Consider the following 27,024-nt stretch of genomic DNA (forward strand, 5'->3'; position numbering starts at 1 on the left):
AGTCATCCAAATACTCATTGGTTGCATGCTTGCATTCACTCCTTGATTTTGTAACATCCAAGAAGATTTAATTTCTCATTGGTCTTTGTGACAAAAGTAATATGCGTAACTTTTGTGGATGGAGGGAGTACTACGAATCTGAACAGGCAGTAGTACTAGGATACATGTGTCACATCTATCTAAAATCTCTCTTATTTTGGGACGGATGGAGTATACTCCCTCCGTACTCCTAAAGGAAGTCGTTTAGGACAGCGACATGGTCTCCAAAACACAACTTTGACTTCTTGTTTCTATAAAAATATTTATTGAAAAGTGATATATGTATACTTTTATGAAAGTATTTTTCAAGACAAATCTATTCATATAATTTTTACATTTTCAAAATCAATAACTTGAGAGTTATTCGTGATTTATATTCCTAAGGTTTGACTTAAACATTATCCTAAACGACTTTCTTTATGAGTACAATGAGTACAGAGGGAGTATTAATTAATCAATCGAGGGACTGGACCAGCCAATAGATATATATGATGTGGCCAAGCTGAAATTAAATTATGTCTGTACCTAAAGCATGCATAATTAATGAACATTATGTATAGTAAGAGCGAGTTTAATAGTAGAGCTAATTATTGGCTAATAGCCTATTTTAGATCTAACATGTATAATAAGTTATCATTCCTCATTTCTCTCTCACATAAGCTTATAGTACGGGCTTATATTCCACTATTATCCTTGCTCTAAAGCATAATATATGTCTTGCTCGTAGTGTGGAGTGTGGAAATGTAGAGTATGAAAAGAGAGAGAAAAAACAGGCAAGAGAAAAACCTATGAGAAAAAACCATAATTCACATGCATATACACTTAAACAAAAAACGAATAGACATTGTAACCCTTAATTCTTGTAATCTAATTAAGTGCTATATAATTCAAAAAACAATCAACGTATTCATGATATATTTAAAATTCTAATATTTATAATATGAATAAATGATAACCCAGTCATGCAATGTGAACGAGTTGATAACTCGTTTAAGAAAAAAAATAATAATAAGGTATTGTGCTTCTTAATTCAACGGAAGCACCTCACATATATCAATACAAAACTAATTAAAAAGACTAAACTACCCTCATTTTATTAAATTCCAATGCAATTATTCCACTCTTTATCAATTCCCAACACATTTTTATCCTACGTACTTTCACAAGTTCCAATAAAATGATTACTCAAATATAACCTTATTTTAGGATAAACGGAATGTACTAAAAATGAACTTATTATGGACGGAGGGAGTAGTATCTCATTACTTGATTCACAAAATGTAAGAAGAAAAACCTTTTCTCAATGAAATAGCTAGCTAGTAGAAGAAATTAAAGCATGTGTACACACAAAAAACTGCTAGAATTGTAGCTAGGCTTCATCTGCATGCACGGGGGAGTTAAGATCGAAGGAATGCATGCAGTAGTAGCTAGAGCCAAGGGGAACAGACCAAGCATATATATACTCCTAGCTAGCTACCTAGCTAGCTGATCATATATATATTCATGTTGGGAGGCAAAAGAAAGAAAAGAATGAAGCTATATACTCCCTCCGTCCCATAATAGGTGACGTTTTTGACTTTTTATTTACATCGTTTGACCATTCATTTTATTTGAAAAATTAGTGCAAATATAAAAAAAGATAAGTCATATGTAAAGTACTTTTGATAATAAAGCAAATGACAAACAAAATAAATAATAATTTTAAATTTTTTTAAATAAGACGAATGATCAAACATTGACAAACAAAAACTAAAAAAGACAAGTAATATAGGACGAAGGTAGTATAGAAGAGTACACCATCAGTACAGTGTAGATGACAAGCATGCAATGCATGTTGGTTCATGCATGTTGATGTTGGCACCTGGACAGGACGTACTACGCCTGCTAATAGCTTTTCTCTGTGTTTGTGTTTGTACACTGTGTTGTGTAGGCACAGTAGCAGTACTGTAGTGTAGTAGTCGTCGTGGAAATTGGAAAGGAGTACTTTGCATGCAGTTGCATTGGGTGCAACAATGCAAACTCCACAGAGGAGTACAAGCACAAGGCGTCAAACAGAAACCTCTACACCACTCTCGCTCTAGAATTAAGCTACAGAGAATGCGGCATATATACCACTCCATCCTAAAATATAAGCACTTAATTCGATCTATCGAGGAAAAGAATTCCGTTCTCGTCAACTCAATGATTGGTTTTTAAAATTTTTAAAATTGCCTAGATTCCACTCCAAAACATTTGAAATTAATGTCTAATTAAGAAATGTTTATGTTTTAGAAAAGAGGGAGCATCCATATTCATATATATGCAGGTGATCGAGGTGAGGTAGCTATAGCTTGGGCATGCAGTGTCAGTCAGTCAGGGAAGTCAGGCTCGCGTGCTTGCATGGTCAGGCCGGCACGGATCGATCGATCGCCTTTTAAAGCTAGCTTTGAGAGAGATAGCATCGGCCGCTCGCGCATGCAGATCGATCCATCGACAAAAGTAAGAAGTAATTTGAGACCTGCAGCAGCAGCTAGCTTCCCTGTTCCAGTCGTTGCTCGATCTCTTATACACTTGCAGTTATGCATCTCTTTGTACTGTAGGTATACTAGCTTAAGATAAGAGTATATATAAAACTGTCAAACTATCGTAAAATACAAAGTTAAGTATGTAGGAGTACAAAACTACAGATTTAAAATAGAATTTATAACAAGTAAAACTATAGATTTAAGGCATTTATGTAAAGCTACATTTTTATAATAAAATTGATATTAAATCTAAAATTTGGTGATACGATGGATTAAATACGTAGTTTCGTGAAAAAAAATTACTTCCTCTGTTTCACAATGTAAATCATTCTAGTATTTTCCACATTCATATTGATGTTAATGAATCTAGATTTCCAACATTCATATTGATGTTAATAAATCTAAATATATATGTCTAGATTCATTAACATCAATATGAATGTGGAAAATGTTAGAATGACTTACATTGTGAAACGGAGGGAGTAGTTGCTAAATTTTTATGATACACACTTCATTAAAAATTATAGTTTTACGATAGATCGATCTGAGTACATATAATTTCGTGAAATTTACTCTCATCAAATTAAGGTATAGTTAATCAATTGACAGTAAATTAAAAGAAGCTATTAATATAGCTAGAGGAATCAGAAGAGTGTACGTATAACAGCTGCCTGCGCAACATCCCGTGCAGACAGCCATGCATGAATGCAGCAAAAAGCAAGAAAAGCACAACCTCGCGATATCAGATCAGATCAGCCCATTTCTCCTCCCTCCTTTGACCGCATTTTTGCATCACACTCTCCGATGCTACCCTTCTCACTCCCTCCCTTTCTCTCTCACCTAGCTCATTCTTTCACCTTTTTACCGCTCATCACCCATTCGGCCATTCCGGCATTCTGCATTTATTTTTCACTATGAATTAGATCTAGTTTAAAATTGTGTGTTTCTTTTTCACTGTGAATTAAAACCAGCTTAAAATCGCATGCTCAATCGCGTTATATAAGTAGTCGGAACCACAGAAAACCTAACTGGCGAACGCTCACTAGAATAAGAATCCGGTGAACACCTTATCCGCTACTCGATCTTTTTTCCTCCAATTTCCTTGACAGTTTGGTTTTCCATTTTTTTTTGTCTATGCCCGCAAAATAAGCATATGCACCGCTCCAGGAAACCTGGCCTCTCTTTCTTCATCCTCCCGCCAGTGTCCCTTCTTCCTTCCATGTGATGAAATGCTTATTTTGTGGTGTGCCTCATCGTTTTTTTATCAGATTGAGCCACATGCGTGAGATCCACACTCTCCCACTCCATGGTGTTCTGCAAGTCGATCTTGCATCAATTGAAAACTAATGAGTTAGGCTAGAAACATTCATAGATTCGATTGAAAAATCCTGATCTAAGTACAATATTTTTAGATTTTAAGACGAAATTAACTTGCAGGTAGAAAAGGTTTAAAACCTCGAGCTAAAATTTTCGAAAATCAAAATAATATTTGATCTAATAAGGGCCGCTTTCTGAATTAAGCTCAATACAACGATATCGTAATTTGTTCCGCCAGTTATAATATGTGTGTCGATCGTCCAAGGCATACGGACATATATAACTCTCTCTCTATGTATCCAGTTCTATACTTAGGAAAAAAACTATTTTGTCCTATAATAAATCACTGATCATCTTTAATATACTCCCTCGGTCCCAAAATACCAGGAATTTAGGTTGGATGTGTCGATGTGACACATCCTAGTTCTATGAATCTGGATTAAGATGTGTCCCATCCAACCAAATCTCTTATATTTTAGGATGAATGGAGTATTCTTTAGTTCCTTTATTGTTTGCTTTTATTGTGAAAAAAAAAAGCAAAACGAGACATGCATTTACCTGCATGCATCTATGCATGCTCCCATCCGTCCGATGAGGTTGGAACGCATGGCAAGAAGGGTAGTAGTACGCGGTACGATCAGACGGTTACGCGTGATGTAACGTGTCGACGATCCATGATCCATCGACTAGGAGGTCATCACCGGGGCCCACCTGCCCCCCGGGAGGGAGGTTGCGTTGGTGGGCCCGGGGGAGTCAAACGACGGCGGAGATGAGACGGAGAGGGCCCCGCCGTTATGCTGTCGGGCTGTCGGCGCTTCACACAGTGGCCGTCCGTACGTGATGTCGCCTCCTCCAGCCGTCTCCAAGTACAGCTATACTAGTAGAGTAGTATACTACTGCTCCTATACTGTACAGTATACCCCGTACTGTACTAGTGGCAATATCACTCAAAACACATGGAGCATTATGTATACATACAACCATCATGAATATATATTCTTCTAGAAACGAAAAAAGCATGCACATCGCCCCTATTTTGGGGAGTTAGTTAATTAGAATATTCAGCTGATAGGAATCTTTAAAAGAATCGGATAATTAATTAACCATAATTTCTGTCATGCAGGGTATCAAATGTACCACATTAAATTTTTCTAGCAATGTAAAATCTATGCATGCACCACACTGGACAGCGAAATATATACTCCCTTCGTACTCATAAAGGGAATCGTTTTGGACAGTGACACGGTCTCCAAAACACAACTTTGACTTTTTGTTTCTATAAAAATATTTATTGAAAAGTGATATATGTATACTTTTATGAAAGTATTTTTCAAGACAAATCTATTCATATATTTTTTATATTTTCAAATTCAACAATTTAAAAATTATTCATGATTTATATTCTCAAGGTTTGACTTAAATATTATCCTAAACGATTTTCTTTATGAGTACGGAGGGAGTATACTTACAATTTTGTACCTCTCGAGTACGATAAAATCTCTCTCCAGATTTTGTGCGAGAATATCTGAACGGTTTGTAGCTGCATTATCTAGAAGATCTCTTGAAAATGAACATAGTTCATATATTACCTCATGTATGTGGTGCTATATATATATATGTTTCACTGGATGGTTAATTACTTCTGGGAAACTGTTTTAACATGCAACATGTACTAGCTAGCTAGCTCCATTTCTCTTCATTCCATTCCAGAGAGCTCCTCTATTTCTTTTACTAATCTTTTTCCCCTATCAAAAAGCCACCAGCTTTCTAGTAAGCAACACTAGTCACTTTAACCTCCTCCCTTGCTTTTGCTTACTACACCTTGCATCTCTCTCTGGTAACCGTATCGTGGTGGAAGGAAAGGAAGAAAGGAGTGTACTGGGTAGCTCAGCTCAGCTCAGCTAGGCAGTGGCCATGTCAGAGCGTGTGTTCGCCGAGCTCGCGACCATCCACTACCAAAAAAGCCTTCCATGTCGCCACTCCTTTGACCCCCCTCGCACCACACCAATTCTCCATCTATATATCATCCACCTTCTTCTTCCTCCTCTCATTGCCATTGTGTGTTTGTGTTACATTGCAATCGTGCCATTTGAAGAAGAGGAGGAGAGGATGAGGATGCAGGTGGTGGAGACGGCGGCGGTGGAGGAGGAGGAGGCGGCGGCGGCGATGATGTCGGTGTACGAGAGGGTGGCGAGGATGGCGAGCGGGAACGCGGTGGTGGTGTTCAGCGCGAGCGGGTGCTGCATGTGCCACGTCGTCAAGCGCCTCCTCCTCGGCCTCGGCGTCGGCCCCGCCGTCTACGAGCTCGACCAGCTCGCCGCCGCCGCCGACATCCAGGCCGCGCTGTCGCAGCTCCTCCCGCCGGGCCAGCCGCCGGTGCCCGTCGTGTTCGTCGGCGGCAGGCTCCTCGGCGGCGTCGAGAAGGTGATGGCGTGCCACATCAATGGCACCCTCGTCCCCCTCCTCAAGCAGGCCGGCGCCCTCTGGCTCTGATCCATCCATCGATCCCTACCTTGCATTGATTAATGTGTGATGCTTAATTAATTAATCAAGATTTTAATCTATCTCAAGGAGGAGTTTGTAGATATAATTAATTAACAGAGTGATCTATCGCGATCTAGCTTAGCTTAATTACCTAGGTTGGTGTGGTGTGGTGTGCTGTTGAATCGGTTGGTTAATTAGCGAAGAGCATGCGGTGTGTTAATTAATTTTAAGCTACTTGTTGGTCGACGATGAGTTTGAAATGCAATGGAAATGCAGTGCTTTTAATTAATTGCATGGTGTGTACGTTGTTCTTGGCTAGCTTTTCCAAAACTTGAGTTTGTTTAAAAGGTGCCGATCGATCAATGTGTCTTCACTCTGATCGATCAAAAAAGAGAAAAGAGAGATACAGTCATACAGTAGCTAGCTAGCATTACACAGTCTAAAGTTTGGCTTCTTTTAAACAAAAAAAATAAAAAAGCAAAGAAGCAAAAGTTTGGCTTCTTTTGAACGTACAGCATGAGGCACGTAGCGATGTATACGCTATAGTACTATTCGTTCAAACTAACTGATGGCCGTTTCTTACTTTCTTTCTTTGAGCTGATGAGAGTTGGTTGCGAGATTCTTTCATGTGGCATGACCGTTTGATGAACAAATTAAAGCTGCAGTGTCGTCCTTGGTTCATCATCGATCGACAAACACACACACACACACACACACATTGCAAACAATTAACAGATGATTGTTGTTGGCCGTCGTCATGGTCGGTCAGGGCAGAGCTAGTGACAGTCAAAAGCAACGTATACGTATACGTATGTAATGGCGAAAGCAGCAGCAGCTGCTAGCTGCTGGTTCTACAGTGCTTTTAAGTGGCTGGGTCAGTCACTGCATGCAATGCAGGCAAAAGAGCTAGCTAGAATTGCATATATACATGATCTGAGAGAAAGAAAGAGAGAGAGATAGAGAAAATTATTTAAAGCTTGTGTTGCGTTGCATTGCGTATGTGATCGATGGATGAGCAAGGTGGATGCAAAAGAGTCATACATCAGTTTCCGGGAATAGGGCGGGCAACTTGGCTGCCAAATCGCCATGGCGAGGCAACACCAACCCTCTATATCCATCCATCCATCGATCCATCCTGTGCCATGGCCATGGCGTTTGCTACTAGCTAGCTAGTACACAGTAGCTACTAGTAGCTTAGCTAGGCTTGCAGTATCCTGACCAGTGATGACCTGGCAAAGCACGTGTCACACCAAAGTATATAAACGCAACTAATAACTAATACAGACCGCGATAATTTCTAATACTATGGATCTGAATTCTGTGTCGATATACTCACTCTGTCCTATAATCCTAGTACAATGAATCTGGACAGACGGTTTGTCCAGATTTATTGTACTAGAATGTGTCACATCCACCCAAAATCCTCTATATTATGGGACGGAGGGAGTACATCTAAAAGTCTCTTATATTTTGGGTCGAAGGAAGGGAGTAATTAAGCTATAGCTTCTTCTCTCTTTCTTAGGCGTCTATATTTGTATGTACGCACATATAATTAAATGCATTTTAGAGATCTCATATATATGGTTGGATCGATCATTTGTATACATATGTTACATTGTTAATTACGTGACGCCAACTGATTGACTATTGCTATCAGATACTACCTCTATTTTATATTATAAGTCATTTAACTTTTTTTTACTCTCTCTGTTGTAAAATGAAGCAATTTAGAATGGGACGAGACCCATATGTCACTACGAATTACACAATGTGTAGTGTGCGTATCAGCAGCAAGATGGATGATCGATCACTCGGCCAGCCGGGACCATCTATGGCTAATTAATTAAAAGTTGCACCACTCCCCTTCCAGTTCCAGTCCTACTGATCAATCTCTCTGTGAATCGTAGCACCATATCGATCCACCATGCATGACGTAAATGCTTACGTGTAACCAGTCTCACTCCTTCACTTGGGAATCTTTCAAAAAGAAGCTAATTAATAAGCTATCTAAAATCGGTACAAGAGATACAAATGCCCTGTTTGGGGAGCTTGTCTCAACTGCAGCTTTTCCCAAAAGCTGCTTCTGTAGGAAGCTGCCTCAAACAGTCCACAGATCCTGAGAATTTGTAGTTACAGATTCTGAAAAATGAACTAAGAAGCCAGAAGCTGGAGAAGCTGGGTTTCAGAGCTTTTTTAGATTATCAGAAGCTGGCTACTAAATAGCTGTTTCTCAGAATTTAAAGCTCCCCAAACATACCCAAAATATACTAGAACTACTGGTATCTAGGAATATATACATGCATGGTTAATTATCATGCATTTCTAATTTCCTCTCTGAGAGAGAGAGAGGGGTATGCATGCATGCACACTGCGTGATGAGGAGAAGAAAAAATATGAATGAATGTTAATTATATTAATTTTACCTCCTGGATCACCACCACCATATGCAAATATCAGAGGAATATTAATATATATGCATAATCTCTCAAATTAAAGTGGTCAAAGAAATTAACGAAGACACACAATTTAGGACCATCCATCGGCCATATGCATGCCATGATCATATCATCGATCAACACTACCAGCTGCATGCAGATGCAGGCACCCAACTTAAGGTACTTGTTACCTTTCTTTAACTGAAAGTCGTTGGCGTTTCACATGCATGCCGTTCTCTCTTCATCATCTATATAGTACATGCATTCATGTGTACGTATATGCACTTTTCACTTCAGTGCCAAATCTTAATTAATCAACGTCCTTCACAATAAATTTAAAAAAATAATCAACTGCTCATTTTGATTGCCTCTCCCAGCTTCTCCCTCAGTCTCAAAATAAACTAACACAGTATGGGACGTGGTACATCCTGTATTAGATGTGTTTATTTTAGAATGGAGAGAGTATATGATCAAGTACAGTATGCTTTCTACTGTTGTGTACTTTCTGTTTCCAAAACCACATCTAATTAATTAATTGCAGTCGTAGATGCCTGAACTGATGAAGAAACTACTACTGTCAAGTTAATTGACACGAGAGGAGAGAACATTTGCAAAGCCCATGATGGGCTGGAATGTTCAAACGGTTGGAAACAGTTGGCTGTACTGAAATAGGCTACTATTAGGCTGTGGACTGTCCTTTCGGCCCAAAAGCTACAATGGGCTCTTAGCAGGCTAGGTAGGTGTTCATGTCCTAGTAGCTAAATAATTAGATCATCCTTATCTCAAAGAAAGAAAGAAAATATAAGGGCGATTAGGTCATTGAAATACAGTACTTAATTGGTCGTTTTTTTACGCTTTTGATGGTACCAGGTTGCGTATCTACAACGCTTAAGCAAAAAATTAACTTTCTTGATAGGCCAGTCCATGCAAAATACAGTATCTGTGCGTATTGTATCAGCAATTTATTATTAACATAGAGCAGACAGTCTTTATAAAATATTAGGCAGTGATTGCCCTATGCATGATTGCATGATTAACTAGTTTAATCATCAGTGGCCGGAAACTAGCATCCAAAGCTTCCCTTGGTGAGTGGAGGAGCTGCAGGTGGGTGTGGCATGGTTTTTGGCGTACGAAGGCCAGCCGGCAGAGGGCGCTGGTGCAGGGGTCCCACATGTCAGCAGAGGTTGATTGGTGGTGGAGCATCAGTGTGTCAGCCATGGTTTCGCATGTGGTGAGCGGCAGGTGAAAACCCAACCCAGCCTTGGCCGGACCGACAACGATGGTTAATTCCTCCTCCTGAGGACGTTGACGTGCTGTCTCGCCTCTCAAGGGTGGTTGCCGGGCGAAAGCCCAGTCCTGGCTCCTTTGAGCCTTGACAGACGGCGCGGCGGTTTTCCGTCGCTTCTCTTCTTGAAGACGTCGTTTTGGCACCCTCTTGCTGTGTGGCGATCTCGTTTGTATTCCTTTGTTAGTCTAGCGGCGGTCGGTCACGCTTAACGGCGACTGGTCCGGTGCTAGCCTTCTCCCGGACTTGTGTTTAGGCGTTGTCGGTGTGTGGGTGGTGGTATATTTTTTCTTTTTCCTGGTTACGACCCTCTAAAGTTGTAATCTTGTAATTTTTTCCTGTTCTATCAATAAAACTTCGCACCGTGAGAGTCGTTAAAAAAAATCAAGCAACAAAGTATGGTGATGTGACCGACCCATGCATTCACCTAGGGTTGCTCCGATCCATATTTTAACTTACCAGATTGTGTGACCACTTTGACCACAACTTCCTAGGCTAACATCTCCCAAATCTTTCAACATGCTTGTGTCATCAAATCAGGACAGTTATACTAGTAATCTCTTCCAGGTGATCAATTAAAAAAAAAAGGATAGACCACTTAAAGTAACAAACCTAATCTCTTCCAGCTTGTGTGCTAGGTTGGATAGATGGATCAGAAGATTCCAAGAATGATATGGATTGTTCAGACTTCAGAAGAGAGATACTACATTCGTCCAAAAATATAGCTATTTCTAGCACAGTACTTTGTTCTAAAATAAAGCTATTTTTCTACCTACCTTCTCCTCTCAACTAATCACAACCATTCTTTTTCACCTACTTTCTCTTTTTAACCAATCACACACCTTCTTCAATCATTCTCACATACTTTCTTAATACCCGTGCCAAACTTAAAAATACTTATATTTTAGGAATGAGGAAGTAAGAGAACAGTATGGAACACACTGGTGCCCATACTTCAGGATTTCAAGTGCACATGGCATGCAGGTATTGTAGAGGTTAAAGTTCCTTTCTTTCATGCTGTTGATTGGACATAATATCAAAAGATTATATGTTGATGTTCTGTGAGCTAATTTTGGACCATCCTGAAAGTCTGAAACATTGTGGTGGTAGGAGACAAGCGGCCACCAGCACCCAACACTTGGCGACACTGCACACACACCATGCCAGGACAGTACAGGACAGAGATGAAAGCTGACTGTGAAATACTCCTATCTGTTCTTGCCTAGAAGAAAATGGCAAAAATGAATTAATCTGGGCCCTTGGATTGGATTACTCCTATATCCAACGGTTGTGCTTTCATTCTTGTGTCTCCTTTTGCCATCTAGTACTCTAGTAGCATTCTCTAGTCCTGTATGCACATGCTAGCTTAGCTATTGAGTACATCGTGCCAGATCAAGTGCTGCTCTAAAAAGGGAGAAAAAAAAGTTGATATGTACTTGACCATAAGAAGCTCTATCCAAACCTGAGATGATCCTCAGTACCACAAGTATTAGCCATTAATTGCTCCTAGATTGTTTTCCATGAACAGAAGTTTAATCCTTTTTTGTTTATTGATGTACTCCTTCCATCCCATATTATAATTCGAAGTCAAAATTCTCTAAGTTCGATAAAATTTATAGAAAAATATAATAACAATTTAACATAAAAGATACACTATAAAATGCATCTTCAGTGGTGAATTTAATAAAACTGATTTGGTGTTTGCTACTTTGCTACATTTTTTTATAAACTTAGTCAAACTTAGAGAAATTTGACATGTAATAAATCAAAAACATTTTCATAATATAAAATAGAGGGAGTAATTAAACTAAAAATGCCAGGCATTTTACAATACACTAGAAGCAGTTAGATGGCTCGAGAGTTCAGGGTTCTCCGGCCGTTTTCCAGGTGTGCCAAGAATGTGTGATTCAACTGCAAGAGGCAGAAAGCTAAGTTAAGCAAACTAAAGCTATCAGAGAGTGTGGACAAATAATAAGCAGCCATCTGGAGATATGCCCATCTCACCATCTCTAAGTGATTTCTCTATGATTTGATCCAAAATTTAACTTGAAATCGTATGACGGTGACAAAATTTCATTCTTCCTATCTGAACTCTTGAAAGCATCACAATTATGGTGCCTTCCTGCTATGTATACTCTGTAGCCTAACTTGCGCCATTCGTTTTGTTTGTTTTTTAAACCGAAGCCAAGCTAAACTGGTGTTATATTAAGCAGGGGAGCAAATATTGACAGCTTCGCTGAAACGGTGAAAGAAGGAAGGAAGACAGAGGAGAATAAGGAAAAAAAAAGGCAAAAACTGAATGAAGAAAAAGAAGGAAGAAGAAAATTGGAGCAGCTCCACCCAGATATGCTAAGCGGATATTTTCGTGATGTTTTTTTTTCTCCACACATGCTCCACAGCTTGATCTCGTTATTTATCTTGGTTAGCAAATGCAACATGTCCGTTTCGTTCGCACCATATCTCCCATGCTACCAGTTTTGTCTGATTTAATTGCATTAGTTTTGTTTTTCCCACCTTAAGATGTTTGCCTTATCCACCAGCATGAGTACTAGCCATTTGTTTTGTTTATTATAAAGAAATTAAGGTATCTAAAGTACTAAAGTGGCACATACGTAAACACATTTTAAGTATGCTCCAGAAATGCTTGAAAGATCTGCCCAACTTTGGAGATGATTTGGATTTCCATTTGCACGGAATTTCGCATCGACCATGATGAGGAAGGAATTGATAGGCAGTGACATGCATTCACGTAGCTGTCTCACTCGCGCTTTGGTATCTTGAACTCCCATCCACTAAGATGAAAAGATAGGCGCCATCTAGATCAAATGAGTCAAAAGAAAGTTTAATCATACACTGCCCTAAAGATTCGACCAATCCATTTTAAACTCGTCCAAATTTGATAAAGTTTGACCACTCGGCCCTGTAGTCAATGTTAAAACTGTAGGCAAACAACAAACAGCAGCGACAGAAAATAATGCAGGGAACATGCACATGAACAAACACAGTTCGGTACAGAGTTTCTTTCATCATTTCGATCACGCAATTCACATTTGCTACTTGGAGGCACATCAAATTTGGCATAAGGAAATGGATAGAAAACAACTTCATCCCACTTATCCATCCGCTGACACCTGCACAAACAAACCAGTTTTCAGTTACAGAGTTCACATTTGAGGGGATGCCCCTTCATTTCTTACATGTCATTTAAACAATTATAGAAAAAATAGAAAAAAAATTGATAAGATTGATATGTCATACTAATATCACTTCACGAACATACAAGTTTGAATTTAACCTCTACAAGTAAAAAAACAAATATGACTTGACAGATTAAAATCCATTTCCACAGTTCAGTCACTGAAGCTTGACTTGAAAATGAACATCAGTCAACAGGGACAAAAAAAAAATTACGGACCAAATAATGCCTGTTATTATCCTACTAAAAATCGTCTTCGTTGTCACCATCAGAGAGGATCACCACGACCACAAGTCATTGGAGTCAAAGTAAACACTGACAAGGCGAGATCACGCCAATCCCATAATCCGGAATCTTCTCCTTTTCGATCAATCAGTCTCTTTCTCTTTGTCATCTGTGACCATATGACACAAGCAGACAATGCAGTGGGGGACTCTGCTACTGCTAGTACTACACCTCTATGCAGAATTGCAGATATACTTATACTAGTCAGAGGCCAACTTGTGCTCCTCATTTCTAAGCATTGGGATGCAAAGGATAAGGGGGGAGAGATTAGATTAGAGAGATAGCCATGGAGGGAGGTGTTCATGAGTTCGATGGCTCAACCTTCAGAGAGTGCTTCTCCCTCTCATGGAGGAACCCTTATGTCCTTAGGCTCGCCTTCTCCGCCGGCATCGGTGGCCTCCTCTTCGGCTACGACACCGGTAATATACTCTTGATTGGTGATCAGTTTCAGGTTTTCTGTGGCTGAAATTCACAATTATTCAGGTTCTTGTGATCTTGTCAGTGTCATGCTACTTCTTGGAAATTTCAGATAAAAGATGCTTTCTGTGTGTGTGTTTTATGTCATGAGCTTTTTGGAGACACCAGTTAGTTGGAAGAGATAAAGTGATCAAGTTCCACTGATTATTAGTGTCAGGTTTTGTGTGTCTGAAATGCCCAATTGAGGTTCTTGTCAGTGTCAGTAGCAAGTTCTTGAAAATTTCAGATAAAAGAGGCTTTCTTTTTTGTTCATGTCATGAGATTTCTGGAGACACCAGTTAGTTGGAAGAATTGAAGTGATCAGATTCCGTTGATTAATTAGTTGGATTTAACTGAATATCTGAAGATTTGAAGTAGTAAAAGTAATTAAATTACAGTATCCTGCTTAGCTAGCTAGCGAAGTGATCTTGCCACTGTGGTGTTGCGTGTTTCTGCAGGTGTGATTTCAGGAGCTCTGCTTTACATCCGTGACGATTTCCCTTCAGTTGACAAGAACACATGGCTTCAGGTCGCAACCAAATTTCTCGACACGTTCTTGAAATTCTCAGCAAGAACACAAACACATGATGAATTTCTGAAAATTTATTTTGCTGGGTTGGTGGTGACGACTGCAGGAGATGATCGTGAGCATGGCGGTGGCCGGCGCGATCATCGGGGCGGCGATCGGCGGGTGGGCGAACGACCGGTACGGCCGCCGGACGTCGATCCTGGTGGCCGACGCGCTCTTCTTCGCCGGCGCGGCGGTGATGGCGTCGGCGACGGGGCCGGCGCAGCTGGTGGTGGGGCGGGTGTTCGTCGGGCTCGGCGTCGGGACGGCGTCCATGACGTCGCCGCTGTACATCTCGGAGGCGTCGCCGGCGAGGATACGCGGCGCGCTGGTGAGCACCAACGGCCTCCTCATCACCGGCGGGCAGTTCTTGTCGTACCTCATCAACCTCGCCTTCACCAAGGCCCCCGGGACGTGGCGGTGGATGCTCGGCGTCGCCGCCATCCCCGCCGTCGTCCAGTTCTTCCTCATGCTCTTCCTCCCCGAGTCGCCGAGATGGCTCTACCGAAAGGTATAGTAACAAGATAAATTTTACAGCATTTGAGATGTTCTCTTATCAAAACTTGTAATGCAAATTTAGTTGAGCAGAACTACCTCGTAATACTGAAAATATCGAGAGATATCAGAAAATATGGTTGCACCTCTATTTCATCATATTATAAGTCGTTTTGATTTTTATTTTCCAAAATTTTTAAACTTTGATTACATTTATAGAAAAATATAACAATTATTATAGCACTAAATTAGTTTCATTACATCTAACCTAGTTTTTTTTGTTTTGTGTTAAAATATTACTATATTTTTTTTATAAACTTAATCAAATCTAAGGCTACGTTCAGCAGCTGGAGGAAGAAAGAGAGTTTGTTTCGTTTTCTGCGCGCACGCTTCCCAATTACACGGTGTATTTTTTGCAAAAAAGAAAAGTATATATGAAATTTGCTTAAAGAAAATCTTATTAATCCATTTTTAAAGTTTAAAATAATTTCTATTCAATTAATTATGGGATAATGGCCTCATCTCGTTTTACGTATTTTTTCCCTCCTCTTAAACCTAGCCTAAAAGAATAATTTAGAAAAGCTTATAATATGAAATGCATATAGTATCTACCCAATGACGGTAAAATCATCCTAATAACAAATTTAGTTCGTTCCCGCCATTATTTCTTCTTCGTTAATTCCTGCCTTTTTTTAAAAAACTTTTTGTGGTTGAGATCAGGGGAGGGAGGAGGAAGCAGAGGCGATCTTGAGGAAGATATACTCGGCGGAGGAGGTGGAGAGGGAGAAGGAGGAGTTGAAGGAGTCGGTGGAGGCGGAGGCGCGGGAGAGGAGCTCGTCGGAGAAGACGAGCCTGGTGGCGCTGCTGATGACGACGGCGACGGTGCGGCGGGGGCTGGTCGCCGGCGTCGGGCTGCAGGTGTTCCAGCAGCTGGTGGGGATCAACACGGTGATGTACTACAGCCCCACCATCGTGCAGCTCGCCGGGTTCGCCTCCAACCAGACGGCGCTCGCGCTGTCCCTCGTCACCGCCGGCCTCAACGCCGCCGGCTCCCTCGTCAGCATCTACTTCATCGACCGCACCGGGCGGCGCAAGCTGCTCGTCATCAGCCTCGCCGGCGTCATCCTCTCCCTCGCCCTCCTCTCCGCCGTGTTCCACGAGGCCACCTCCCACTCCCCGCCCGTCGGCGCCGCCGAGACCGCCCACTTCCACGGCGGCGCGCTCACATGCCCGGACTACTCCTCCCGCTCGTCGTCGTCGTTCTGGGACTGCACGAGGTGTCTCAAGGCAGCGGCGGCGTCGGCGGGGTGTGGGTTCTGCGCGGCGGGCGGCGGCGACAAGCTGCGCGCCGGGGCGTGCCTGGCGGCGGCGGCGGCGGCGTCGAACGCCACGGCTCGCGACGCGTGCCGCGGCGAGGGGAGGGAGTGGTACACGCGGGGGTGCCCGAGCAGGTACGGGTGGCTGGCGATGGCGGGGCTGGCGCTGTACATCGCCGCCTTCTCGCCGGGGATGGGGACGGTGCCGTGGATCGTGAACTCGGAGGTCTACCCGCTGCGGCACCGCGGCGTGTGCGGCGGCGCGGCGGCGACGGCGAACTGGGTGTCGAACCTGGCGGTGGCGCAGTCGTTCCTGTCGCTGACGGACGCCATCGGGGCGGCGTGGACGTTCCTCATCTTCGGCGGGCTGTCCGTGGCGGCACTCGCGTTCGTGCTCGTCTGCGTGCCGGAGACCAAGGGCCTCCCCATCGAGGAGGTGGAGAAGATGCTCGAGGGAAGGGAGCTCCGCCTCAGGTTCTGGGCCAAGCGCCGCCACCACCACGGCGGCGACGGCGACGGCGGCGGAGAAAAGACCGGCGGCGTGTGACACGACACGAGGCCTGTTTATTTAGCGTTTTGATGACTGATTCGTTGCAAATGAACGAAGGAGTGTGGATTTGGTCCGATCACGCACAAACATGTAGTCATAAATATTTAAGTTTATTAAGGTAAAATTTAGATAAACTTTTGAAACTTTGATCACTGATTTCATATCAGATCAAGTTTATAAAATCGATGGCGTTTGCGTTTGGTGATTTGTGAACGGAGCCCCATTGACTGGCCTAATAAATCAAAGCAAAAGCCAACATTTAAATTTTTACTCTGATTTTGAAGTTGATTTTAAGATATTTTTAATATAATTTACTTTTAGCGTTAACATTTAAGTCGCTACGAACAAATATATAAAAGTTTGACTTATGAAGTAATTTTTACTCCCTCCATTACGTAATATAAGGCACAACCACTTTTTAAAGATGTTTCATAATATAAGACATGCATATATACATGAAATTAACTATGACATTTTCTCCATTAAATTCTTACCTTTTTAAATCATTTATTCTCACATTCTCTAATTCTATTGGATGCATGTATAATAGTATTTATTAGGATGATCCAAACTATAAGATGATAATAATTATTTTTTGGTCTTTGGGTTAAAGGTGGTTGTGCCTTATATTTTAGAATTGAGAAAGTATTTTCTAATAAACCGTTCCACTTATTAGGTAATATATATTGGATTTTGTCTTATCATCCACAACACAAGTACTCTGTATTACTATTATTATCTCACTTATAATATAATAACTTTTAGCTACAAATCTGAATAACTATTTGCCCAGATTAATAACTAGAAATGCTTATATTTTGAGACGGAGGAAATAAATTTTTAATTTTTTTAAAAAAAACTATATTAGAATAAGTTTTGTAAAAATTTATAAATTTATTTTGTTATGATAGTGGGCCGGGGGGAGCGACAGAGGCTTCATGATTTGGGCCTCTTTAGGCCCATAAAGTATTCAGCTAAAACTGGTGGCGCCAAAAGCCAGCTTTTGCGCGCGAACTCCGCCGTCTCCCTCCCTCCTCAACCTGCACGCAACCCCTCCGCCGCCGCCCTTCTCCCCTCGTCCCCCCGTGCGCCGCCGCCGCCGACCGCTGCAACCAGATCGGCCGACGCGTCCTCCTCCTTCCGCCGCCCCACTCTCCACCAACCTCACCGCCGATTCCTCACCCAATCCTCCATTCCTGACCTAGGGAGAAGCTTCCTCTTCCTCTTCTCTTCCCCCGCCTGTTCCTTCCCTTGTTGGTTCGGATGGCGACCGTCAGCGACGACTACGCGCAGATCGACATCTCCACGGAGGTACTACTCCTCTCTCTCTCTCCGCCCCCTCCGTCCTCCTCCCGCTTGTCTCGCGACTAGGCTCCGCGCACGCGAGGTGTTTGACGAATTGACCAGCCCGTCCTGCGCCACTGCGGCTGCAGGAGAAGGACAAGCTTGTAGCGGAGGTGATGCGCCACGTGCTCTTCAAGACGCACCAGACCGCCGGCTGCCCCATCAAGCGGGAGGAGCTCACGCAGATCGTTACCAAGAACTACCGCCAGCGCGTGCTCCCGGCACTCGTCATCAAGGAGGCCGGGGACAGGCTCGCCGCCACATTTGGCTACGAGATGAGGGAGCTCCAGAGGACACGCGCCCCGTCCACCCGCTCTGGCCGCCCGTCCCAGCAGCAGGGTAACTTACCTTCTGCTCTTATTCCCTCCTTGAGGAATTTGATAAAATGACTAGCGAATTGGAATTCGTTTTAGTTAATGTGGATGCGAAGAGCTACGTCCTGGTCAGTAAGTTAGACCCTGAGGTGTACAGCAAGTACGTCGAGCATAAGGAGGCTGCCCATGTGTCTGGCTTCGCTTTTGTTGTCATTAGCATTGTTCATCTGTCCGGTGGAAAAATTTCTGAAGGTAATGGTTTCCGTTTTATCAGTATGTCAGTCAGGAAAAGTTCACCGACGATTATATTTCTGAAGTTTGCCAATCACATTTCAGAGGATCTCTGGCATCAATTGAGACGGCTGGGTTTAAATGAGAGCGATGAAAACCACCCTGTTCTTGGTAACAACAAGCAGGCACTTGAACTCCTTGTGCAGCAAAGGTTGGTGGTCATTTCTTGTGTTATCTGAAATTGGTAATTTGTAGGGAAGAGTTCTCTTTGATTTACCCCTTCTTTGATCTAGGTACCTACTGAAGGAGAAGCTTAGTGGGCCAGAAGGCCATTCTATGATGTATGAGCTTGCAGAGAGAGCATTGGATGAGTCCATCAGTGGGAAGCTTAAGGATTACATTTCGCAGGTATCAACAACATGCGTTTAAAATGCTCCACCTTTTAATTTGTCGAAGGTGTGATTTTTTTCGTAGATACTCTTGAAAATAACAGCATCACCGGTGGCTACGTTAGAAATTCCACTCAGCTCCTTGCTCTGGAGAGCATGTCTACCTTGTGTTCTTTTCTCAACTAACTCTGGATTTACATCAGTTTGATGCCTGGTGATTGTGATCATCATGTAAAAGTTCCACTTCCCTCTTGCCATTTCCTCCAAACATCCTTGATTGTTGTTTTCATTAACCTGACTGAACCACTTGTACTGTATGACATTAGAGTTCCTTGTTGCTGTTAATAGTAATTAGCATTTATTTTCTGTTCTGCTTTTTTCAAGAGGATAGTACAACTGATATCAAAATCTTGAGAATATTATGACAAGCTGTTTCTTGTAAATAACCCTCCTGAACCATTAATTGTTACATGGTAGAAGCAGACAATGCTGAGTTCATGGGGGTAGTAATGGCAGAGGATTGGTTTGACATGTTAGAAAAACTGTAGCAGCAGCTCTGGTACAAAAGTACTCCAGTTAGATTGAAGTCAGATCAAATTGAATTCATGGGAAGTAAATTGTAGATAACTGATTTTGATCTGTTTTAAACCGTTCCTTTTTCTTCTGAATTAGGTTGTGAGCACAAGCACTGCTGCAGAAGTAGATTGAAGTGGATATGATGAGCAAGAGGTAAATTATTTATTTTCCTTGGACTCTCTTCTACTAGTATCTGCAACAATTGGCAGCTTAACATTTATATGAGTTATATAGAATAATAACCGTTAGCCTACTTATTTGACAGATACATCTGGCTGGTAGGTTTGTCTAAGTCAGTGTATTGGCAAGACTAACCAGGCGAAAGAAGCTATATATCTTCTTGCGTGGGCATGATGAGACTTCTACTGACATGCAAAAACTAGTAGAGGCTTATTTTGTTTAAAGGGCTGTATAGGAGAGGAGATGGTGGACCTCTGAACTAGCTATATAATTTAGGCCATACAAAAACTGGCGTCCTTAACTATGTATCTGCTACAAATATTCTATAACTTAAGCGTTATTATATCATCATCATGCTTGAAATGTTGCCGTTCAGGTCTCCTGACCTGATGTGAGGAAGCCAATTTTGAGTACTATGCTGCACTCTTGTTGGATATCGTAAATTACCTTGAGATCTGGATACTTATCAATAAGCTAAACAGTCACAGATGTGTAATCTTTCATCAAACATGAGGTAACATTTGCATACACCAGAGTCATTGCCATTGATTAGTAAGTAGCACATTGCAAGGGAAGGAGAACTGAACTGGACACATGGCTAGTTACTTGGTGATGAATACTTTCCCAAGATCTCGTGCTTCAGCTCCGGCTCCAGCTCCCTGAACACCTCCCTGACGGCCTTCCTGTGATTATGAGTATACCAGACACAAGAGACACTGTCATGGGCTTTGGGCCGGACGTCCTAGGCTCATTGGATAGGATTAGGATTTGTTAGGATTAGATAAGGTTTGTTAGGATTAGATTAAGTAGTCCTCCATCTATATAAGGAGGGATACTATCATAGGTCAATTAGGCATTAGATCAAGATTTATCTCAGTGCCCATCGGCCTGCCTTCTCAATGCGACGGAGAGCGTCGCGCCGTTTAGGTTCAGCACCGTTTGTTGTTATTTCATCTACTATAATCCAATCTATTCCCATTCACCCCGATTCTTCTCCACATAATCCTTGCTCGTGACAGACACCTGCAAGGCCCATCCCAAGAACAACTGATCCCATTACACACTTTCTTTGGAACCTGTTGTACATTATTATCTCGGCTATTTCCTTGCTGTCAAAACAACAGAGAGAACATTTGTATGTATGCTACTAATCATGCATTGAGTGGGACCTTTTGAGTTCGTTTAAATACGATTTACAAGAATAAGAGCAATGTTAGTTACTTCACCTTGTAGCTTCAATTTTAGCTAATTCTTCATGTACGTAGCATACGCATTCCCTCGTCCACATTCATGGAAGATGCAGTCTCTTTAGTTCTTCCATTGCTGAATGTGCATCCTCCCTAAAATTTATAGGAACAGTTATACATAGAGAAAAAAAAACAAGCTGAGATCGATACATATGCAAGTAAGTACACTGTACACATGGAATTGTTAAATAATGTTGTACGTGATACTCATACTCCTTGAGGTCCTTAATTTTATGATCATGTAAGCAGACAGAGGGAGGGGAAAAAAATCACATTAAAATTCATGCTCACATAAGCAGGTATGCAAAGTAGGAGACAATTAACTTAATTGTAGCCTCCGAGCTCAAGCAGGAAATTAACTTAACTAACAACAGCTAGATTACGGACATCGATGAAGATTAAATCTCGTAATTAATTTGGTTGTGCCATTGATCTGTTGTCTACATACCTGAGGAGGAGGGGGCGGCGGCGGATTTGGAGACCGCAGTCCTCCGGCGGAGAGCGGCGGCGAGGAGCTTCCCGGCGAGAAATCGCGTCGCCATTGATATATATGGGTCTCGCCGGTTTTTTTTTTTAAAAAAAAGATACTCCCTCCATATTTTAATGTATGATGCCCCGTTGACTTTTCGACCAATGTTTGACCATTCGTTTTATTCAAAATTTTTGTGCAAATATGAAAATATTTATGTCATGCTTAAAAAATATTAGATGACAAATCAAGTCACAATAAAATAAATAATAATTACATAAATTTTTTGAATAGGATGAATAGTCAAACGTTGGAGAAAAAGTCAACGGCGTCATAAATTAAAATATGGAGGTAGTATTTTCTTACTGTAAAGCCATGTATCCAAGCATCATTTATATGTCCACGTAGGACAAAGGCAATCAGAAAGCCAGGTAGGTATCGCATAATAACTGGCCCGGAAACCGTTCAGGATTTACTAGGGTTTATCGGATAGGCCCATCTACTTCGCAGTACGCTGCGTGTTCCAATAAGAGGATTACCACTATTAAGCTTCCAATCTTCTCCTCCTCCTCGAGACCTCGACCTAGCTTTGCTGCTGCTGCTGCTATGGCGACGCGCTATCTCCGCCCTGTAGTCGCCGCGCTTCGTCGTCCTGCGGTTGCCGCCTCTCGATCCCTCTCCGCCAACGCCACCCAGGTGATCAGTTCGTTAATTCCTTTCGATCCACGAATAGATCCATCGATCCCTTCATGTTCTATATATCCGTGTTTGCCGACGAATCAATCGACCTCCACGTACTGTGCCCAGATTCCAAGCTGGATCGACGCACACCTTTCGTTTTCTTAGGGGAAAAGAAAAAAAAACAACAAACTTTAAGCTTAGTTGTGTCTTCAATTCCAAATTTGGCTCTGTGTTCATTCTACTTTAGCTTGTTTTCTTGGGGTATCTTGAATCTTGATCAGTTCGTTGAGAAATTTTAGACGAACCATTGGGGTAAGGTGGAGGGAGCTTGGGGTACGTTGGTGATTTAGTTTTTTTTTTCTTTACTGAGACTTCCAAAACTTTTAGATTTTCTACCGAAAATAAAAGTTCAGATCGGAGACTGATTTACCCATGAAAATTGCTTCTTTTTTTTTAACTGTGTACAAAACATGTTCCTATAGCAGGGATTAACTGTTAGTGTCCATCTGTTGGTTCTGATGATGATGGAACAATCTTTTCATGCACAGAATCTAGCTTTTATGCATTTCCTGTGAAAATTAGGGCAATCTGTTTGCTTATCGACATGGGCGATCAAGAAGTTTTTAATCTTCTACGCAGATGAAAGGATAGTAGCCACATATTGCCACTAGTATGCATGCCTAAACTATTCCACGGTAGGCATTTACTGAAAAAGAATCACTGAACTTGAGTTGCCATTTGGTTGCTAAAAATGCAAATATGCGTGTTGTGGCATTGTTACATATGCATCACTTGTTTGTCGTTGCACCTGGAACACAAGCCTCAAAATCAGGGTTTTAAATCTCTTGCAATAGCTACCGCTATCTCCGTCTATAGCTGTTTGTTCTCATGTAAAATTTAGCCGCTATAGCTTTTGAGAAGGCTAACCTCTAAATGTCTTAGCTCGCTGTTTAAAACACCGCTCAAAATATAAATAGTACCTAGTATACCGAGAGCTTTAGCTAGGACGTCTAGCTTACATGGTTGGCACATGGAAATTCCTGGTAAACTAGACGAATACTTTGAAGCGCAAACTGGTTCTTTTACAGGGATTAGATATGTTTTCGAAACTTACTGTCGATGTTCTAAGAACAAATTTAGGTTGGATGCTTGAAAATTGCATGCATTGACGGAATGGATTCAAATTTCCATTCATTGAGTAATTAAAAGGATAGATGCATTTCGGGCGTTCACATAATAATCTTATGACAGGGAGTACTCTGAATAGTTTGAAGAAATTATTCCTGTCCACCTGAATAGTTTAAATTATTCCTTCCTGTCCACCTGTTTGGCCTGCTTAGGCTCGGTTCGTTTCCCCTTTTCCCAGCTCCATCCTCTCGTTTTCTGCGCGCATGCTTTTCAAACTGTTATTTTGATGCGTTTTTTACAAAAAAAGTTTCTATACGAAAGTTGTTTAAAAAGAATCATATTGCTCTATTTTTTTTAAAAAAAGCTAATACTTAACTAATCACGTGCTAATGGATTGCTCCGTTTTCCGTGCGGAGGAGTTTGGTTCCCAACCATCCCAATTGATTTCCTGTGAAGAAATTATGGTACAGTTGTAGGCATTTACTAGGAGCAAGTTTAATAGTATAGCCCACTACTAGCTCCAAATCATCTATAGCTAATGTAATAGCCAATTCTTACAATAGTTGCTTACTATACTATTAATACCTAGTCCCACCTGTTATACACACATTACGTCTTGGAGTCCGTGCTGCAGCTAGCTACAGATCTGTAGCCCGCTGCTCTTCTCTCTCTTCCTTTATCTCTTTAAAATATGTTTATAGCTGGCTTATAGCCTGCTATTGTACCTGCTCTAGTAACTACTCTCCGTCCCAAAATATAAGCATTTTTAGATCTCGACACGGTCTTTGAGATACTACATTGACCAACAATATATGTTTTTTTAAAAAAGTTGCATATTATGATTATTTGTTTAATGATAAACTTAGTAACATCAAATTTACATATTAATAGTCAAAATTCAAAAAGTTTGACTTGGCATTATTCTAAAAATACTTATATTTTGAGGCGGATGGAGTACTCGGTCCTCTGAATAGTTTATTTGGACCTATATTGTCATCTCAGCTTGCTTTCTTTAAAATCTAGGGAGTTGGCAGGACCGGAACCACAGGGATCACATCCTCCTTGAAGGCTGGGAAGAATGTCGATGAGGAAATACGGCTGCTACTTGTAGAAGTAGCTAAGCTTGAAGTTGCAAGGTGAAGGAACTAACTCTCTGTTCTTAATTATTTAAACCAACTCGAAAGGTCTTTTTTCTTTTCTACTAATGGATTAAACTGGCCTCTACATCCAAATGGAAAGATCTAAACGCATAGTATATAATAGTAACACATGGTTTGATTCTCTGTACTATTTTGTTGTGTTGTGATAGCCGGAGAATGGAGGAGACAATAAGGAACAGCAGGTTCCACAGAAGGTAATTAATTGCATCTGCTGTCCTTGGGCTCGCCCTTGGAGGTTGTTTTTGTGCCTGCTATACTCATAATTACAGGAAGGTCCTCAGGGAGTATATTGCTGGCTTGGAGATCCAACAGAAGTATACACCGCCTACACCTAACTGACTCCTCCCTCTGTCCAAAAAATAAAAAAAAGACAAACCCTGCGTTTTCGTGTCCAAACCTTGCGTTTTCGTGTCCAACGTTTGACCGTCCGTCTTATTTAAAAAAATATGAAAAAAATTAAAAAGACAAGTCACGCATAAAGTATTAATCATGTTTTATCATCTATAACAACAATGAAAATACTAATTATAAAAAAATTTCATATAAGACGGACAGTAAAACGTTGGACATGAAAACTCAGGTTTGTATTTTTTTGGAACGGAGGGAGTAGTTCGGTTCTCGATCATTTTGTTGCGATGCAGTAATGGTATGCAAGATCAAGATGCTTTAAATAAAAGTTGCATATTAAGATAGTTTGTTTGACGATAAATTTAGTAACACCAATTTTATATGATTGATCTTTTTTATACTTTTGCTATTAATAGTCGATGTTAAAGATGTTTGACTTGACACTATGCTAAAAATACTTATATTTTCAAACATGTGTTTATGGCACAACAAACAAAACATGTAACAATACCAGTCACTGTACATATTTGTGTTCTCAGCAACAAAATTGCTGCTCCAGTTCTTTCTCAGTAAATACTTACTGTGGAATTTCAGTAAATTCCTACTGTGGAATTGTTTGTGAGATATGCATTCTACTACTAGTAATTAATGTGCAGTTTGATGCTTATACCATCATAAAAGAACACATTCTACTAGTACTCCTCAACTTGCCGGCCAGATAGCGCATCGCCATTACGCCATAGCAGACAGCAGCAACAAGGTCGCAGAGGAAGGGGAGTGAGTCGACGGCTAGGGTTTGCTCGATTTTGGGATTGTCTCCCTCCCTCAAGAACTGCGATCCTCTTAAATGACGGGCCGGACTGTGGGCCGGGCTAGGCCTTCGTCGTCGATTGTTGGTATCAATCGAAAAAGTGATTCTGAAATAGATTTCAATTAAAAAAACGCGATTTTGCTATATTTTTGTCGACAAATTTTCTTCCAAAAATTTGACAGATATAATTATAGTACAATCGTAGTGTAATTACACTGTAACTTGCATGTAATTACACTCTAACTATAGTGTAACTTGTATGTAACTTTCAAAAATATCTCTGTAATATGTTATTTCGGTAAAATGGAGGTTGTGGGAACAAATCCTTACACATATGTGTGTGCCGTGATTTTTTTTCTTCCTCACCAAAACAAATCTTGTAATAGATTTAACGATTCAAAATTACGTGAAACTTATATACAAGTTACACTGTAGTTACATGCAAGTTACAGTGTAATTACATGTAAGTTACAGTGTAATTACACTACGATGATACTATAATTACATCTGTCAAATTTTTAGAAGAAAATTTGTCGACAAATGTATAGGTGGTCCCAAAAAAACGAACCGTGCATATTATGGTGTCTCATGAAATAGGAGCTACTTTAAAAGAAGGGTTAATTGGATCCAAGATATTCCAGATTTGGTAATTGAAAAATTACCATTATTATTCACGATATCAGCTATATGCCACTCTCGGTATCTACCAAAATCTCCGTTAGCTCCAACTAGACATGAAACCTACGTTAATTCCATCTTCACCTCCCCTCCCCCCCCCCTCTTTGTTCTCTTTTCCCTTCCTCTATCCAGTCTCTCTCTCTCTCTGGCACTCCTCATCCTCTCGAGCCAACAACGAGCTCAAGCAAGCTAGAGCAAGAGAGCTTAAGAGCCACCACCGTTGCTGCATCCGTCATTGATCTCCCCCCATCCACGACGGGAGAGCTCGGAAGTCACCGTTTTCACCACCATCATTGTTGACCACCTCCTATCCGTGGTAGGAGGGCTCGAGAGCCACCGCCGTTGCCATCACCATATATTGTCAACCTCCTCACATCCACAACAAGAGGGCTCAGGAGCCACCGTTGTCTTCGACCTCTTCCTATCTACGGCGGGAGGAGAGCCGTTGCTGTCATCGTCCACCACCTCCCATCTGCGACGAGAGGTCTCCGGAGCCAGCACCGTTGTATGTCATTGTTGTTGAGATATCGCGAATAGT

General features: G+C 41.3%; 3 protein-coding genes across 3 annotated transcripts; all 3 read left to right on the forward strand.

Moving 5' to 3' along the window:
• Positions 1-5,759: 5,759 nt before the first annotated feature.
• On the forward strand, positions 5,760-6,632 carry LOC107278423 (glutaredoxin-C9-like). Its single transcript, XM_015790907.3, has one exon. It carries the CDS (start codon positions 5,775-5,777, stop codon positions 6,351-6,353), a length of 579 nt encoding a protein of 192 aa, XP_015646393.2. The 5' UTR covers positions 5,760-5,774; the 3' UTR covers positions 6,354-6,632.
• A 7,140-nt stretch (positions 6,633-13,772) lies between these two features.
• On the forward strand, positions 13,773-17,137 carry LOC4342413 (probable inositol transporter 2). The gene is made up of 4 exons (XM_015792526.3): positions 13,773-13,964; positions 14,460-14,530; positions 14,637-15,080; positions 15,785-17,137. The coding sequence occupies exons 1-4, from the start codon at positions 13,832-13,834 to the stop codon at positions 16,925-16,927; spliced, it is 1,791 nt and encodes a 596-aa protein (XP_015648012.1). The 5' UTR covers positions 13,773-13,831; the 3' UTR covers positions 16,928-17,137.
• A 775-nt stretch (positions 17,138-17,912) lies between these two features.
• On the forward strand, positions 17,913-20,327 carry LOC4342414 (uncharacterized). Its single transcript, XM_015792528.3, has 7 exons — positions 17,913-18,241; positions 18,364-18,613; positions 18,688-18,840; positions 18,925-19,030; positions 19,113-19,227; positions 19,881-19,937; positions 20,050-20,327. Exons 1-6 carry the CDS (start codon positions 18,194-18,196, stop codon positions 19,914-19,916), a joined length of 708 nt encoding a protein of 235 aa, XP_015648014.1. The 5' UTR covers positions 17,913-18,193; the 3' UTR covers positions 19,917-19,937; positions 20,050-20,327.
• Positions 20,328-27,024: the final 6,697 nt, after the last annotated feature.

This window comes from Oryza sativa, chromosome 7 (assembly GCF_034140825.1).
Source record: "Oryza sativa Japonica Group chromosome 7, ASM3414082v1".
In the NCBI taxonomy this organism is placed as follows: Eukaryota; Viridiplantae; Streptophyta; class Magnoliopsida; order Poales; family Poaceae; genus Oryza; species Oryza sativa.